This window comes from Ricinus communis, chromosome 10, assembly GCF_019578655.1.
Source record: "Ricinus communis isolate WT05 ecotype wild-type chromosome 10, ASM1957865v1, whole genome shotgun sequence".
Classification (NCBI taxonomy): domain Eukaryota; kingdom Viridiplantae; phylum Streptophyta; class Magnoliopsida; order Malpighiales; family Euphorbiaceae; genus Ricinus; species Ricinus communis.
In genome coordinates, this window is record NC_063265.1 from 4,299,675 (window position 1) to 4,314,966 (window position 15,292).

At 30.1% G+C, this 15,292-nt stretch overlaps 1 protein-coding gene across 8 annotated transcripts; it reads right to left on the reverse strand.

Annotated features, from left to right (window-relative positions):
- Positions 1-558: 558 nt before the first annotated feature.
- LOC8260241 (NADPH-dependent diflavin oxidoreductase 1) lies at positions 559-8,142 on the reverse strand. Of its 8 annotated transcripts, none has more exons than XR_001536090.2 (14): positions 7,932-8,142; positions 7,367-7,509; positions 6,748-6,825; positions 6,536-6,640; positions 5,401-5,492; positions 5,090-5,274; positions 4,753-4,850; positions 4,323-4,397; positions 4,132-4,242; positions 3,753-3,875; positions 2,584-2,703; positions 1,680-1,902; positions 1,014-1,604; positions 559-817 (listed from the first exon to the last, which is right to left on the reverse strand). XR_001536090.2 is itself a non-coding variant. In XM_048369776.1 (13 exons), the coding sequence occupies exons 2-13, from the start codon at positions 7,505-7,507 to the stop codon at positions 1,072-1,074; spliced, it is 1,884 nt and encodes a 627-aa protein (XP_048225733.1). In that variant the 5' UTR covers positions 7,508-7,509; positions 7,932-8,142; the 3' UTR covers positions 559-1,071. The 8 variants fall into 8 exon arrangements, 6 of the variants coding, with proteins under 6 accessions (XP_048225733.1, XP_048225735.1, XP_048225737.1 ...); XR_001536089.2 differs by having other exon boundaries at positions 559-887; XM_048369776.1 differs by having other exon boundaries at positions 559-1,604.
- Between the last annotated feature and the right edge of the window lie 7,150 nt (positions 8,143-15,292).

Below are 15,292 nucleotides of genomic sequence, written 5' to 3' on the forward strand. Positions count from 1 at the left end.
TTAAACCCCAACTATTTAATTTGAGCCAAATTAGAATTATTGAAAAAAAAATTACTTATTTACCCTTGCTTTTAACTGTAAAATTATCAAAAGACCCTTACAGACATATTTAATTACAAAAATACCAAACATATAAATTTTCATTAAAATTCCATATTAATAAAATTATACTTTTATTCTTATTCCAAAATAAATTAGATACTCCTAGTACAATTAATTTAATTAATCATTTGCTAAAAAATTTCAATTAAAATTTAACACCATTAGCTAATTTAAAATGCTCTTTTTTTCAACAATTCTTTTATAAAATATTCTTTACTGATTCTTCCATAACTCTTAAGTATAAAATTTAATTTATAAATATTCATTTGAAAAAAAAATTAAATAACCAAAAATATAATTTATTTCTAAAAAAATTTACTTAATTAATTTCTTAAAAATCAAATTAATTAAATATAAAAATAACTCCTTTATTTATCTAACATTAAAATTTTCATTTAAATCATTCTAATTTAAACCAAATAAAAATAAAATTAAATTAATTTAAATAAAAATTCATTTATTAATTATTATTAATATTATCATTTATTAAAAAAAAATTCCAAATATTACAATATCCATATCCATATCCAATTTCTGCAAATTTTGAATCTCACCAAGTGTATATAACTGAAGAATTTTGTCATTGGTTACAATTCTGATAATATGCTGACTGGAATATTCATTTGAGATTGCTGCAATTTCAATTCCATGAACACGACGTTCTCCAAGAAAATAATCAATAATTCGATCTCGCAGTGCAGCCCATATGGCATTTCTATCAAAGCACAAGGGACACGACTGAGTCTGTCTGTTGCTGGAAGTTGAAACATGCAGGTTTGAAGGCACTATAAAGTTCAGATATTTCAGTTTCCTACCCTACTATACTCCCACCATTGGTACAAATGTTCCACTGTAATCAGACTAAATTAAATGTTGTATCAATTGCTTGAACCAATTTAAAGTTACATTACCTTCATTATGCTTTCCCCCGTATGGAATTGATCTGCTATCTAAAGAACTAAGCAACGGTCAAGACCATGCTTCCACATGGTATCTACCATCCTTTTCCAGCCTCCTTAGAAGTGTCAGAGCAGTTTCCCTTGAAACCCCAGCCTCTTTGGATATAATGTCCTCAAAGGCTGACATTACATCTGAAGGCATTTTGGTTGAAGATCCTGCAACATAGATAGAAGCCCCCCGTAACACCAAATCCCAAATCCTCTGGCTATGCTTGCGAATTTTGTGTTGCACATAAACCTTTTGTGGTTGGTCTCTTGAAAAGGCAACATAAAAACCTCCACCCCTTTCTTCTGAAAGCAGGCCACCATCTCGTGCATGAGACAACCACAAATCCCTATAAAGGAAGTCATTCTCCTCATTTCGGCAACCAAAGAAGAACATAATGGGAGCAGCAGCTCCACCAGACATGTCTTGTATGGTCCTTTCCTCTAGAAATCCACGAAAAGGAGCACATCCTGTCCCAGGTCCAACAAGAATAAGGGGAAGTGATGGAGGTGGTGGAGGAAGGGAACCTTTTTGAAACCACGCTGGAATATAGATACCTGCAAACTTCAGGTGATAAATACATTTACTCTTTTTAAAATAAGGAACTGAAGTTCAATTGCACTATTGCCAACCAGTACTTTGTTGTGGATCAAGTTTGGCAAGCCACATGGAGCAGAGACCAGTCCGCTTCCTCTTAAAAGGTGTTGTCCAAGACACTACATTCACTGTCAAGTGCACTTGATTGGGATGAGCTGAAGGGGAAGAAGAAATGGAAAAAGCCCTTGTTTTCAATGGAGGAACCAACTGTACCAGCCACTCAAAAGGCATTTGCACAGAAGGGAAATCCTCTAATACCTGTATTTCAATAACACAAATCAATTGAGAATAATAAGTACATTTCCATTGACAAGTAGAAGATTCAACAGATTTAATAATTTTGCCATTGTCCAATGACCCTAACAACAAAATTCAAAGTAGATAAAAAACAAAGTTTCTTCTACATCATCCCAAGGAGGACAAGTAGTTTCGAAGGGACTAAATAGATCAATGCGTAAGGCCAAGTCTCCTACTAGGCTACTACTGCAAGATTCTGCTGGAAGCTATAATTGATCACAAGAAACAAACCAACATGTACTTGCATATCAATTGGTACAAGTTGGTAATCCTTTCATAAGAGTACTTAGCAAAAGGAGTCATGATAAATAACCTTGTAATGTAACATAGAACAATCATGTTTTAACTATGCAAAAGGACAAATGCCTACACCCTCCTCTGACAGCAATTAAATTAAGATTTTCAAAATATAACAACAAAATTGAACCTTACTCATTTCATCAATGCCCTTTTGCATTTCTGCCTCCCCCAAAACAATTCTATGTCTGCACTACTACAGGCTTCATTACAGTAAAATAAACAAAATGTGCGTTGACTGTTGACATTTGTAAGGAATTGAACCTCAAAAGAAATATGCTTATCAAGTGATGCACAATGAACAAAGTGATAAAATGCAGCAATTATATGTTTACTAGAACTCACCTCCAGAACAGTTCTACGTTCCTTCTGATTGTATTGGTATAGATCATCTCTTCCATCAGGTGAAGAAAAATATTGAAGTCTCTCTTTTTCATGTTGAGCTGTTGCATAAAAGCTCATAACCTGAAAAAATCAAAAAATGATTTTATCAATTCGGAAGACAAAGTCCAGCAAGCAAGCATACAGCATAAGTACCAGCATCAAAACCCAGCTAGCAGGATATGATGCAAGACTTAATATATTAATCATGAGTCTAATTTCTGTGAGACCAATGCTTGCATGAATTTTTTTTTTAATTTATTTTTTATTGCCAGAGATATTGTTAGTGCACGTTAGGAGTTATGTAAGAGGAGAGGGAAAACATCACTCCCCTGGAGGAGGGACACAACGAATGGAGATTAAATCTCCATTTGCTGGTGGGATCCTTGAAGGAGGCATGACAGCCAGGCCAAAGGCCTAATAGTATGCTGGAATAAAATTGTAGGTGCTAGTTGACAGCAGTGAGTACAATGCCTAGCACAAGATGGCATAGACCTATAAGTATAAAGCAATTCCAAAACTGAGCAAGCTAAAAAATTTGGCTCCCCAAAATCCTCCATCAAGAAAAATAAAGACCTGAGTTATTTGAATAAATTAGAATAAACTCTTTCTTGGCAGAGCTTGAATTGCTAGTTAAGCTAGAACAATTTTAGAACATATCCAAAGATCGAACATCAATGACAAGCATCTCATTCTTAGACATATAAAAGGTCAATCTTGCTGGCAAAGAATGTATTTTCTCATGATCATGAAAAAGTGCTAGAAATCTAATAGGTGACCAGAAACTTTATGGTTCTGAAGTACAACCAGGCAGATCAATTAGGGAAATTATTGCCTATCAAGCAAACAACGATTTAAACTTTTCATGTACAGCTGATATGCCAAATAAGGTATAATCAATGATAAGTGGCTCAGTTATGGATTTACTAACACTGTTTCTCTTTCATACTTTTTACCGTATTCAAAATATGTCTTTGCAACAACTCAACTCCAAACTTGTTAAGCAGAATCAATATAATGCAGCGACAGAGAAACAGAGAAAATGAGAGAACGAGAACATTAAATAAGGTGCCCTTGGTACTTTGCTCTTAAAAGAGTTTGATAGAAGAATATAAGACATACAGGATCCTTGCCTCAAAGAAATAGCGTCTAGGAGAAGCTGATGCAATATCCATTGTCAATTCCACAAAATTTTTAAGCTTGATAGGGACAGTCGGGGTATTGCTTTGAGAACACTCTGTCACTCTAGGATGCACCTGAAACAAGACACATTGCTCATAACTGGAAGGACAAAGATTAAACGCAAAGCAGTTTATCATGCAGATTTAGATTACATGCACTAAAGGAAGATGTGACAAAATAATGCTCTAATCAATAATGAAATATGCTGCAACAATCAGTGAAAATCCTTAAGCAATAAAAAGAAGGAAACCTCTACCCAGTTGCCGGCACTAGAATATGTGCATGGCAAGGTAGGATCAATCCACAATTAATCAATACAGGAAGACATACAGTGATGAGTGATCCAGGGTCCAAATTACAATGCTGAATAAAAGCATCCACTGCAGCAGGATTTTGACCAGGGAGAACGTCAAGGACATCACCAACTTCATATTCGATTGCCTACATAGAAAGTGGAACATGCTAAGAAGAGAAACGCAAATTTAGATCAACATAACTAGAATGTAACGAGAATGACTTACAGTTGAAACAGATTCAAATTCAAAATGGCGCACATCTTTTCCACAACCTACTTTAGTCAATGATTGATTCTTGACCTACGTGGACAAATTCAAATGAAACAAGGATAGAGGAAAGTAAGTATAATTTTCCAGTTATAAATAGAAAAGAAAAAAAAAATTCTTGAGGAAGCACCTAGCTAAAGAAAATAGGATACAGTTGAGCAAGTACAATTTGATAGTTAGAAAGAGAATATTACAACGAAGCCCTGAAAAAGCACCTACATACAGTTTCCAAATCCAGTTGAAAGAATAAAACAGCACTTACATAAAAATCATATAAATGCACTCAAGAGAAATTATTATACTTTACTGGACTGTAAATTCAATAAAAGTTGGAATCATGGCTATTTAGATGTGACACCCTCTGGGATACACAAGCATGTATGATTACCATTTTAAGAAAGCAGGCAGGCTTATTCTTGTCATGGGCAGATTTTCCAGGTGACATAGAGCGAGCTCTCTCAATTTGCATAAGAATATTTTCTGAATCTGAGACAGACACAACCAAATTGAAGATGAATTTTATAATCACCAAGAATCTTGTCACAGAACTAAAGAAGAGAAAAAGCATGTGATTTTGGATACACTTCTCTTTCTCGCAAAAGAATGTATTGGACAACAAAATGCAATGATAATAAAACCTATTGAGGAAGTCAAGATATTAAAATAACTATGTAAACTTCAGGAAAGCCCAATAAGAAAGTGCACTCTAAACAGTTGTGATTTACCTGCATCAGTAGATAATTGTAAGTCAATATTGTCAGTTCTGTGATATCTTATTGCGACTTTCGGTTGATCAATCAACATTGATTCTGGGGTCACATAATCTGGGCCATTTGGGAGAAATTTAGGATTAATAAGATACAACGCATGCCACAAGGATGACATCCAAGGATCCAATGCACCTTCATACCTGGAAATAGAAAACAATGTTTTGGGGTACAAAATTTTGCATCAGACTCAGTGCCATACTTTTTTTCAGCTAAAACCAATTCTTTTTATATAAAGGAAAGATTATTGAATTTCATTGTGATTGTACCCTGAAGGGTGCTGGTCATCTCCTAAACCTCTTTCAACAATAACTGTTGCCCCAAGATCTGAAAGTCTTCTGTCAAGCCTCTTAGCCACAAACTGCAGCCATCTCAGCATGAAAACAAATCCCATTTAAATTTACAAAAATGGACATGAAAATTACATGGTTTGAATATGCGCTATTGGATAAAATATCATATCATGCTACAGTCAAATGATTCCACAAAATACAATATTTTTAGCAAACGCACTTCAAAAATTTAAATAATGGGTTATCAACAATGCTCTGAATTGGAAAAATATAAAAATCAAACAGAGCTAGATGGTAAAAGATCATACGAACATAGAAGTGAACCAAACTTCTTATCTTTTAGACTGGGGAAGTTTCAAAGGAAATGCATTCACACAAAAACTTTATAGTGCAATTCCTAATTGGTTTCACATATTTCCATGAGTTTTAGAAACAATGAAATTAAATGATACACAGTTAAAATAAAAGAGCAAAAGTTGCATGTAAAAGAAATGCACATAAAGATAATGGTAAAATTAATGTCACCTTAGAAATTGGGCAGCATTTTTCACACATGAACAATACATCATTATGAAAAGATTAATCAACTAGTTTGCAACAGAAGAACCTTCAAAAAAAGATTCATAATCCAAATGCTATTTGGAATATGTTCCCTGATATGTTATCTTAATCTTCCAATAAAATAGCCCATCGTTGACCACAAGATGCATTCAAAATATGATTGTTTCAAATTTTAAGAGTTATGTCAATAAAGCATTCTAGAAGATCAATATTGTTTATTGTGAATGTTCCATTAGCATGACACAGCTAGGAAAAGTCCAAGATGAATACTTTTTCATTACTCATGTTTCATATACTTAGACCTACATTATTCAAATATTACTATCTGTTGCATACTCAAAAGAAGCTAAAAACATGCAAGAATCCCGAAAGTGCCCAAGAGTATATGTAAAACATTCATAAGAAACAACTAAGTTCAAAGCTAAACTCTCCAATTCGCATGCACGACCAATAAAATAGTAGCAGTAAAGAAGTAAATGACACTATTCAACAGAAGTAATAGAAATACCATTGTTCCCCTACAACAAAAGAAACCAAGAGATTACATTACATTATATTTCTGGTAACCTGAATCACCCAATCCAAAAACAGCATAATGAACTCCTTCCAGCCATTGCTTAGTAAGATTTTTCTGCAGAAGAAACCTCCAAAAGCCCTACATATATAGAAGGGAAATGCAGAAATAATTGATACAGACTAAAAATGAGACCTTTTACCCTCTTCTTAAGACAAACAGATAAATAAAAACTATATGATCGATACCTTCATAGAGTTTGGTGTATCTCCCTGGCCTGTAGTAGAAACAACAAAAATTATAGTACCTTCATGAGGTAAAGAACTCTGAGACATTACAAAAATTAACACACTAGTAAGCATTGATTTCAAGGAGCAATGAAAAAGTTTAGTTTAATGCTAATCATAATTGATGACTGTATTGTTATAAACAAAACTAATTACAACAGGCAATTGCTTTCACTTTCCTCCAATTTTTCCTTTTTAGTGCAACAAGAGAAATTTAAAATAAATGAAAATTAAAAAAAAAAAAACTATATCTAGTAAAATTAGAGCATTCAACTAACAAAAACAAACGTAAAATTTGATTGTTTGTCTAGGTCTTGTTTGGAATAATTCATGTGCAAGAATTTATTTATTTCAAAATGCCTTGTACTTTTAAATAGAATTCAGTTGAACCAAATTCTTGAATTTTTAGACTTTCCAAATACAATAAGAAAATAAATAATTTTCTTTTTAAATAAAAGAGAAGATTTACATTTCACTTAACTTACATCATCTGTTAAAATTAACGGAAATATCACATTTCTACTTATATTTAAAAAAAAAATCAAAGAAACTGCAAAACTAATTTAGAAAAAGAACTTACAGCATCAAACTGGTCCATAGAACAAAGCGTGACAAGGCAGCCTCTGCGATCAGCTTCACGGCTAATACGCTCTGCTGCGTCCATTGCGTTACCAGTTTCAGTTGCGTATAGTATCACCAGCATTTTAGGTTTTTCCTCCATTACTATTAAACACCAGATGATAAAAACATTAATTCCATATATAAGATTAAAAATTAGAGGAAAGAGAAATTTACACAGGACATAACAAACAAAAAATGAAGGGGAAAAAAAATTTGACAAATAACAAACAGAAATTCCCTGTATGAATCCACTTATTCACCAATTTGAAATAAAATTTCGATTGAAAAATTAAGGTGACACCTAACATCTCCTTTCTCTCTCTCCCCTTCAAACTCACATATCAGCACAATCACAATATATAAGATTAACTCATAGAAGAACAATTTCGAAATCAGAATTTTATTTTTATCTTCCAACAAAAAAGAAACTGACAAATCAATGCATAGAACCCAATAACCAAAACCATACCGGGTTGAATTGAACCATTAAAATAAACCTACAGACGGGTTTACAGAGGTATTACCAATTCTTCAGACTCGAGAACTTCTCAGTCTATGGAGAACTTCTTGAGATGACCGTGAGTGAAGTCTTGAGAGTATAGGAAGACGATGAACACAACGAGCAAACCCGTTTGAACCCAGTGACGAAGATGATGACTGCCCAGCAAACCGGTTCTCGGTCGATGACCGTGAGTCAACACGTACTAGAGAGAAGATTCTTGATCTGACTAAAACGACCATACTATTGTATAAATATTACAAGAAAGCCGCTATAAGTATCTAGAATTCATGCCCAAGCAAATTATTATTATAAAAATTATTTAATAAATTAATTATAATAATATTAAGTAATAATTAATTATAGTGATAAAATATTATAATAATAAAAATGTATGAGTTAATGTGTCTCTAAAATAAAAGTGAAAGTATCATTTTCTATATTCAATTTATATAAAAATTATATTGAATTGTTTGAATTTCAGAATATATATAAATATTATATATATATATATATATATATATATATATATATTATAATATTATAATTTATTAATAATTTCTTATAGGATTATAAATGTATTTAAGGTCAAAAAATAAAATAGAAAGTTTTATTTTTTATGACTTTCTATCTTCAATTTTTATAAAAATTTATATTAAATTATTTAGACTTTATCATAGGTATATATATAGTGTAATATATTGAAATTCATCAATTCTTTTATAAAATTAAGAATTTATATGAAGTTATTATAGGATTAAAACTGAATTAGATTAATTATATTAGGACTAGGAGATTAATAACTAATTAATTTTTTTTAGAATTAGAAGATTAATTACTAATTAATTCTATTACGATTAGAATAGTATAGAATTAAGAAAAGATTAGCAAGGGTTAAGAAAAGATTAGCAAGGGTAGCCAGTTCAAAAATTTTCTCCTTTATTCGTGTTTTTATATATATTAATTTTTTTTACTCATTTCTATTACGTAAACATTAATTTTTTGACTCATGGTAATTTAAAAAATAAAATATTATATTTTAATAAATTTATCGTGACAAATATTTTTGATATTAAAATAATAGCAAAAATCATTTATTATAATAAATTCATATTTAAATAAATTTATTTATTGGCTTATGATATTTATATTGATTATTTGTATAGCCTTTAATAAATAAATTTAATATATTGTAAAAATATATCAAGATTCTCGTCTATTGTAAAAGCATATTCATATAATTAAATAACTATGTAATATATTATGATTATATTTAGCAAGCATTTTTGTTATGAATTTTCTTATTTTTCTTATTTTAAAGATTATAAAATTAAATTTTTTGATTTTAATATCATATTTAGGTTAAGATATCTAAAATATATTTAAGCCATTGTCATTGTTTATGATAAATATAATTAAATGAAAATTTCATAATTTACTTTTCAAGAATTTTTAAAATATAAATATATCTGCAAAATATTATAAAAAATTTACAGAGCTTTTATATCTAAATCAAATAAATTATTTTGAAATTATTACTAAAATTTAATAATGAGTTAATAATTTATTATTTTAGATATTATGCATTGCTGACGACATTATTAAATAAATGAATTATAATTATAATTTTTATTAAAATAACAACTTATCAAATTAAGAATTATAAGTACTTTCAATCTTAAAAGGTAAAATTATCTTCAAACTATAATTTATTTATTTAATTTTCATAATATTTATGTAAATATAAGAATCTATTTATTATTAATAAAAATATTTTCTCTTTATTAAAGTTAATAATAAATAAGTTTGTCATAGTTCTTAGAGTTCAAAAAATATTTAAATGAATGCATAAATGGTCCTTTCAATTTTTTTAAAATAGTCATTTGGCCACTTGAATTTTTATTTGGTCCTTATAACTATCTAAATTAATTCTTTTGAATCACATAAATCATATTTTGTTGGCTTATATATGCGCATGTATCTATATAAATAAAGGCAAGTGGAAGTAAGTTAGTATAATATAAATATTCAGAGCCGATGCATATGTGGCCCCTTAAATTTTCTAAGAACAGTCATTTGGCCATTTGAATTTTTATTTGATTCTTATAGCTACTTGAACTACATTAATCTTATTTTGTTATTTTTAGGAACGTTTATAAGACAAGCACTCTGACATAGAGTTGACTCATACATATATTAAAAGAAATACTGAAAAATAAGCTAGGAAAGTAAAACAATACTTTTTAGAATCCTAGATCTCCAAATTTAAACTTTACTTTTCATCTTCAATAAATTTCTACTTCTTTTATAATAATTATAAAATTTTGTTGTCAATTTGAATATATATACTCTCCAAATTACAATATTTCTTTAAGGAATTTTATTAAACATGACCTTTGCACTACATAATCGCCCACATTTGAATATATGTTAACCAAAGCTGATGGAACAAAGAGGCATAGGGATTAGGATTCTAAAATAACTAATTTATGTGGTTATATGGACGAGACAAAAGTTCAAGTGGCCAAATGACTATTCTTAGAAAGTTCAAAAGGCCATGTATGTATTTGGTGATATTTTTTAACACATGTACAAGTCAATTCTATGTCACCGCGTTTATCTTACACGCATTTCTAATAACAGCAAAATAAGATTTCTATAGTTCAAAAGAAGTAGTCTAGATGACTATATGGACCAAATAAAAGTTCAAGTGGTAAAGTGACTATTTTTAAAAAGTTCAACAGGCAATGTATGTACTCAACCAATAATTTACTGCTTAATATATGTGTCGTCTAATGTTTATTTCTTAAGATTTATTTTATTACTTTATATGATATTATTATTATTATAGGATTATCTAATTTAATATTAATTTTGTATCCTAGCGAAAGCTAAATTAAAAGTACTTGAATTTTATTGTCCGTAAAATATTCCTTTAAAAAATAAAATTCTCTTTTATTGTGTCTTGTCTGTTAATTTTCTTTTTAATTTTGTATAAAATATTTTCATCTAAAAGTAACATACTTTAATAAATTAATTCATAATTAATTAGTAAATATTTTAATATTTAATTATACTAGTGGTTTTTCTATGTGTTGCACGTAAATTTAATATTTAGAATCGTTATTACTTATTAAAAAAATAAGATAATTAAAAATAGGAATTAATATTATAGATATCTATAATACCTATAACTATTTATTAATTATAAATTTTGTTTTAATATAAATTAAAATTGGCATAAAAAATATATTAGATAGAGTTTTTTTTATGTAGTTTCTTAGAGAAAAATTACTATATTTTATCAAATTTTAGTTTTTATTATTCTCCTTTTTAGTTAATTTAATAAGATTTTTAATGAATTAAAATTTCAATTTAAAAGTTCTTTTATCCGATAAATAGTTTAACTAATATAAATTATTAAATAATAAATAATTATAAATATTAATTATCAATTGATTTAATTAATAAATTATGACTTAATCAATCATAATAAAATAAAATGCAAGGATTTTTTACTAAATTTATTTGTTCATCCTTGTAATTTCATATATATATGTATATAATAATAATAATAATAATAATAATAATAATAATAATAATAATTTAGTAACTAAAAATTTCTTATTTTTTATTGGTGATAAAATAAACTATAATTATCATTAAAATTTAAAAGTATAAAAAGTTTAGTGTAGTCTTTAGACTACAATATTCATCTAAATTTCACTTTCTTTCTGAATAGTTTGTCCATATATTATATCTGTAAACCACTAACTAAATCATTAGATTTAATTAAAATAAAAATTATTGAATTCAGAATTATAAGCACTTTTAATATTAAATAGTGAATTTATTCAAGATATAATCCACTTATTTAAATTTTATATTACTTCTATAAATAGAAAAATCTATTTATTATTATAAAAATATTCTTTTTGAAACTAATAATAAATAAATTTGTCATAATTTTTAGAATTGAAATGATACTTACTGCTTAATGTAACGCCTGCATTTTCTCATCATACATGTTATGTGCATTTACATTTAATCATTGGCATATGATGGTATATTAATAACATTTTTATTTTATGGGAACAGATATATATTAATTATAAGTAGAGAATAAGAAGCATGATATTAGATTATTAATTTAGATAAGTTGATTAAGTATTTGGGTTATGTGTATTAAGCCTTAAGACTTAATTGAACCAATAGCTGAAGGTTGGGTAAATAGATTGGACTTAAAAGATACAATTAAAAGTTAGTACCTATATATGGCTAGTAAGAATTAATTTAGGATGATAAAACTAGTTAAGTAGGTGGTGGCATTGAGAGATGAATCTTGGAAATTGGAATCATGAGCAAGCTCATTTTACCTCTTCATTTCTCTAAAATTCGTACAAGGCCAAAAACTCAAAGTTTGGAACAAGAAAGAGGAGTGGAATACCTACAAAAACTTAAGATTAAGATAGGATTTTATCAACTATTGAAGGAGCCAAGCTAAAGCTAAAGGATTTAAGCATATTAGCAACCCAAAAACTGAAATTGGTGAGTTGTTACTTGAGTATTATTAATTTGTCATTAGGGTTCTTGATTACAAATTGGAAAAACTTCAATTGATGCTTTCATTGATTAATTAAAGGTCTGATTATCATGAATTAGTAGAGTATTGAATGATTGCATAGAGATTAAGCTTGATTAAGTTTAAGTATGTCAAGATAGAAAACTGTCAAAATTCCAGCAACCTTTATGTTCTGTATTTTGGGCATAACATAGGTTATATAAGTCCAAATTAGCTTAATTGGTATCTATAGAAATTTTGAAGAGTCCTCTATAACTTTGTAGTTTTGTGATTTTACTATTTTTGCCGTTTTGGTTGCTTAAATTGAGCAAACAAATTGCTGCTCGGGTACAACTAGCTGTATGACCCTTGCTCAGTAATTTGAGAATAATTAAATCTATAGAAGTCAGAATTGAGTAATTCTTCTTGGAGATGAAACTAGACGCATAAGCGTATATGTCTATTTAATACGAGATTTTTTTATTGAGCCAATTTTGCCCAGCAATAAATATACTTTGGTACTAAATTCTGTCTAAACAATAGAGATGTTCGAGATTAGTTTTATGCAATTTATTTGATGTTAATTTGAGTTAAATTGGTATATAACTAGATGGAAAATGTTTATATGATATTAAAATAGTAATTGAGAGTCTTAGAGGAAGAGTTAGACCCATGAATTACAAAGTGAATGATCTTGTAATGCATTAGAACTAGCATTTACATGAATATTTGGAATATGCATGAAATGTGAATTGATGAATGTGTTAATAGGTACTCAAAGGCCTGGAAAGGAAGTTGTGGAGAAAGGAGGTTCTTATATGCTAAAGGAATAAGTGTATTTTGAGTAAGTAAATAGTTAATATTTGCTTTATCCATATATTTAATCAAATGTTCTACGAATGGTTGTGTTTGCTTAATATTATATTGTGTTGTGTTTGAATGAATGAGATGAAAATGATTGGTGTTGAGTGGAACAATTGTTATTGCTTGAATATGATATAAGTGAAATGATTGAATTGTGATGTTAAGTGCATATGTGCATGTGAATGGTGGATTCCCCTGTGAAAAAATATATATATATATATAAAGCCTTGGGAGACTAAAGCCTAGAGAGGCTATAAAAGTGTATTATGTGAGGATGAGGCGGAGCAGCTTACGTGTGCGATAGATGAGGATGAGGCGGAGCAGCACATTAAAGGGGATCCACAAGCCGTAAGAACTAACCATAATTGTTCAATTGTATTTCTTCTATGATGGTTGTACTGAATTGAGTAGAATGATATGAATTTATACCTAAACTATGAATCATGGTAAATTATGTGATTGGGTGGAAATTGTATTAAGTGTATATGATATAGATTATGCTGATTATTTATTTACTGAGCTGGAGGCTCACCCCTCTCTAAAATTTTTCTTTTCAGGTTTGTAAATAGTAGTGCATCCGTTGGTTGTATCCGAAGTCTAGCTTTTAGCAGTTCTGTCAGGTTGGGCCAGTTTTGTGGAGTCTCCTCCTGATGCATTTTCTATGCAGTTATGTGATGTGTAACACCCGGAATTTTTTTTTATATTTAATAGTGAGTTTTTATTTAAGTTAATTTTAGCTTTATTTTTATTCGGTTTAATTGGAATGATTTAAATACAAATTTTGAATGTTCATGTTAGATAAATAAATGAGTTATTTTCCATATCCAATTAGTTTGATTTTTAAGGAGTAATTAAGTAAATTATTTGAGAAATGATTATATTTTGGTTATTCAAATTTTTTTTCAAATGCATATTTATATAAGTAAAATTATATATTGAAAAATTTTGGAAGAAATTATAAAGGATGTTTTAATAAAAAAATTTTGGAAAAATTGGTATTATAATTGATTAGTAGTATTAAATTTTAAGTTGGAATTTGATTATTTAATTTAATTGTGTGTTAGGACTAAATTAGAAATTTATTTTGGGAATAAGGATTGAAAGTATAATGTTATTTTTATGGGGTTTTAATGGAAATTTGTGAGCTTGGTATTTTTATAAATAAATATGTCGGTCAGGGGTATTTTTGTAATTGTGTATTTTTAATAATTCGGTTTTGGCCCAAATTAAATAGTTAGGGGCTTAATTGAAAGGCTAAAAAGAAGTTTGGGGGTCAAATTGGAATTCTGCGGGATGAAATTGTAAGTAATTAAGGAAGTTGAGGGACCAAATTGCAATAAGGAAAAGTTTGGGGGCCTAATGTCGATATTGAAAGGAATGGAAGTCGGGGAAGAAGAAGGGAGGAAGAGATGTCGGGGAGAGAGAGGCAGCGGAGGAAGGAGGCTGGCGTCGGGGCCATCTGTCCGGGGTGGTCGGCTGCAGGCGTCGTGGCGGCCGCCAGTGACGGGCAGCAGGCGGCTCTGAGGAGGAAGATGGCGAAGCTTCCTTGCCGCCGTCAGGCGTTCCGGCGTCGGTGGCCGATCTTGTGCCGATCGACTCCTCTCGGCTTCGGCTTTGTTTTGGGCGGCGGCTCGGCATGCTCCTTTGTGGTGGCCGGAGACTAAGATCCGGTGGAGAGAAAATGGTGGCCGGCGTTTTGGGTTTTTCCGTGAAATCCGGCCGGAGGATGGACGATCGGAGGACGTATTGACTTTTCTCGGCTCAAACTTCGCGATGGCACCGGTTTACGTGGCGATCGGGCTTCGTTTGCGAATCGACGGTCGAGATCATTCGCAAATCTCCCGGATGATCGGTGTCGGATCGAAAAATCGAAAGCGGGGATCGTCATCGGTAGCGTCGTTGAGTCCGATGGTGTGTTCGGATCGTCGATCGGACCCGGCGATCGAGCGTCTCGGTAATTT

What these genes read in the sequence shown, in the direction of transcription:
- LOC8260241 (XM_048369776.1), bottom strand. Translation starts at nt 7,507, where the DNA reads ATGGAGGAAAAACCTAAAATGCTGGTGATACTATACGCAACTGAAACT. An exon ending in CTAGACGCTATTTCTTTGAG is followed by an intron (nt 2,704 to 3,752) that starts GCAAGGATCCTG and finishes TGATTTTTTCAG; the next exon opens with GTTATGAGCTTTTATGCAAC. An exon ending in AACGTAGAACTGTTCTGGAG is followed by an intron (nt 1,903 to 2,583) that starts GTGAGTTCTAGT and finishes ATTGAAATACAG; the next exon opens with GTATTAGAGGATTTCCCTTC.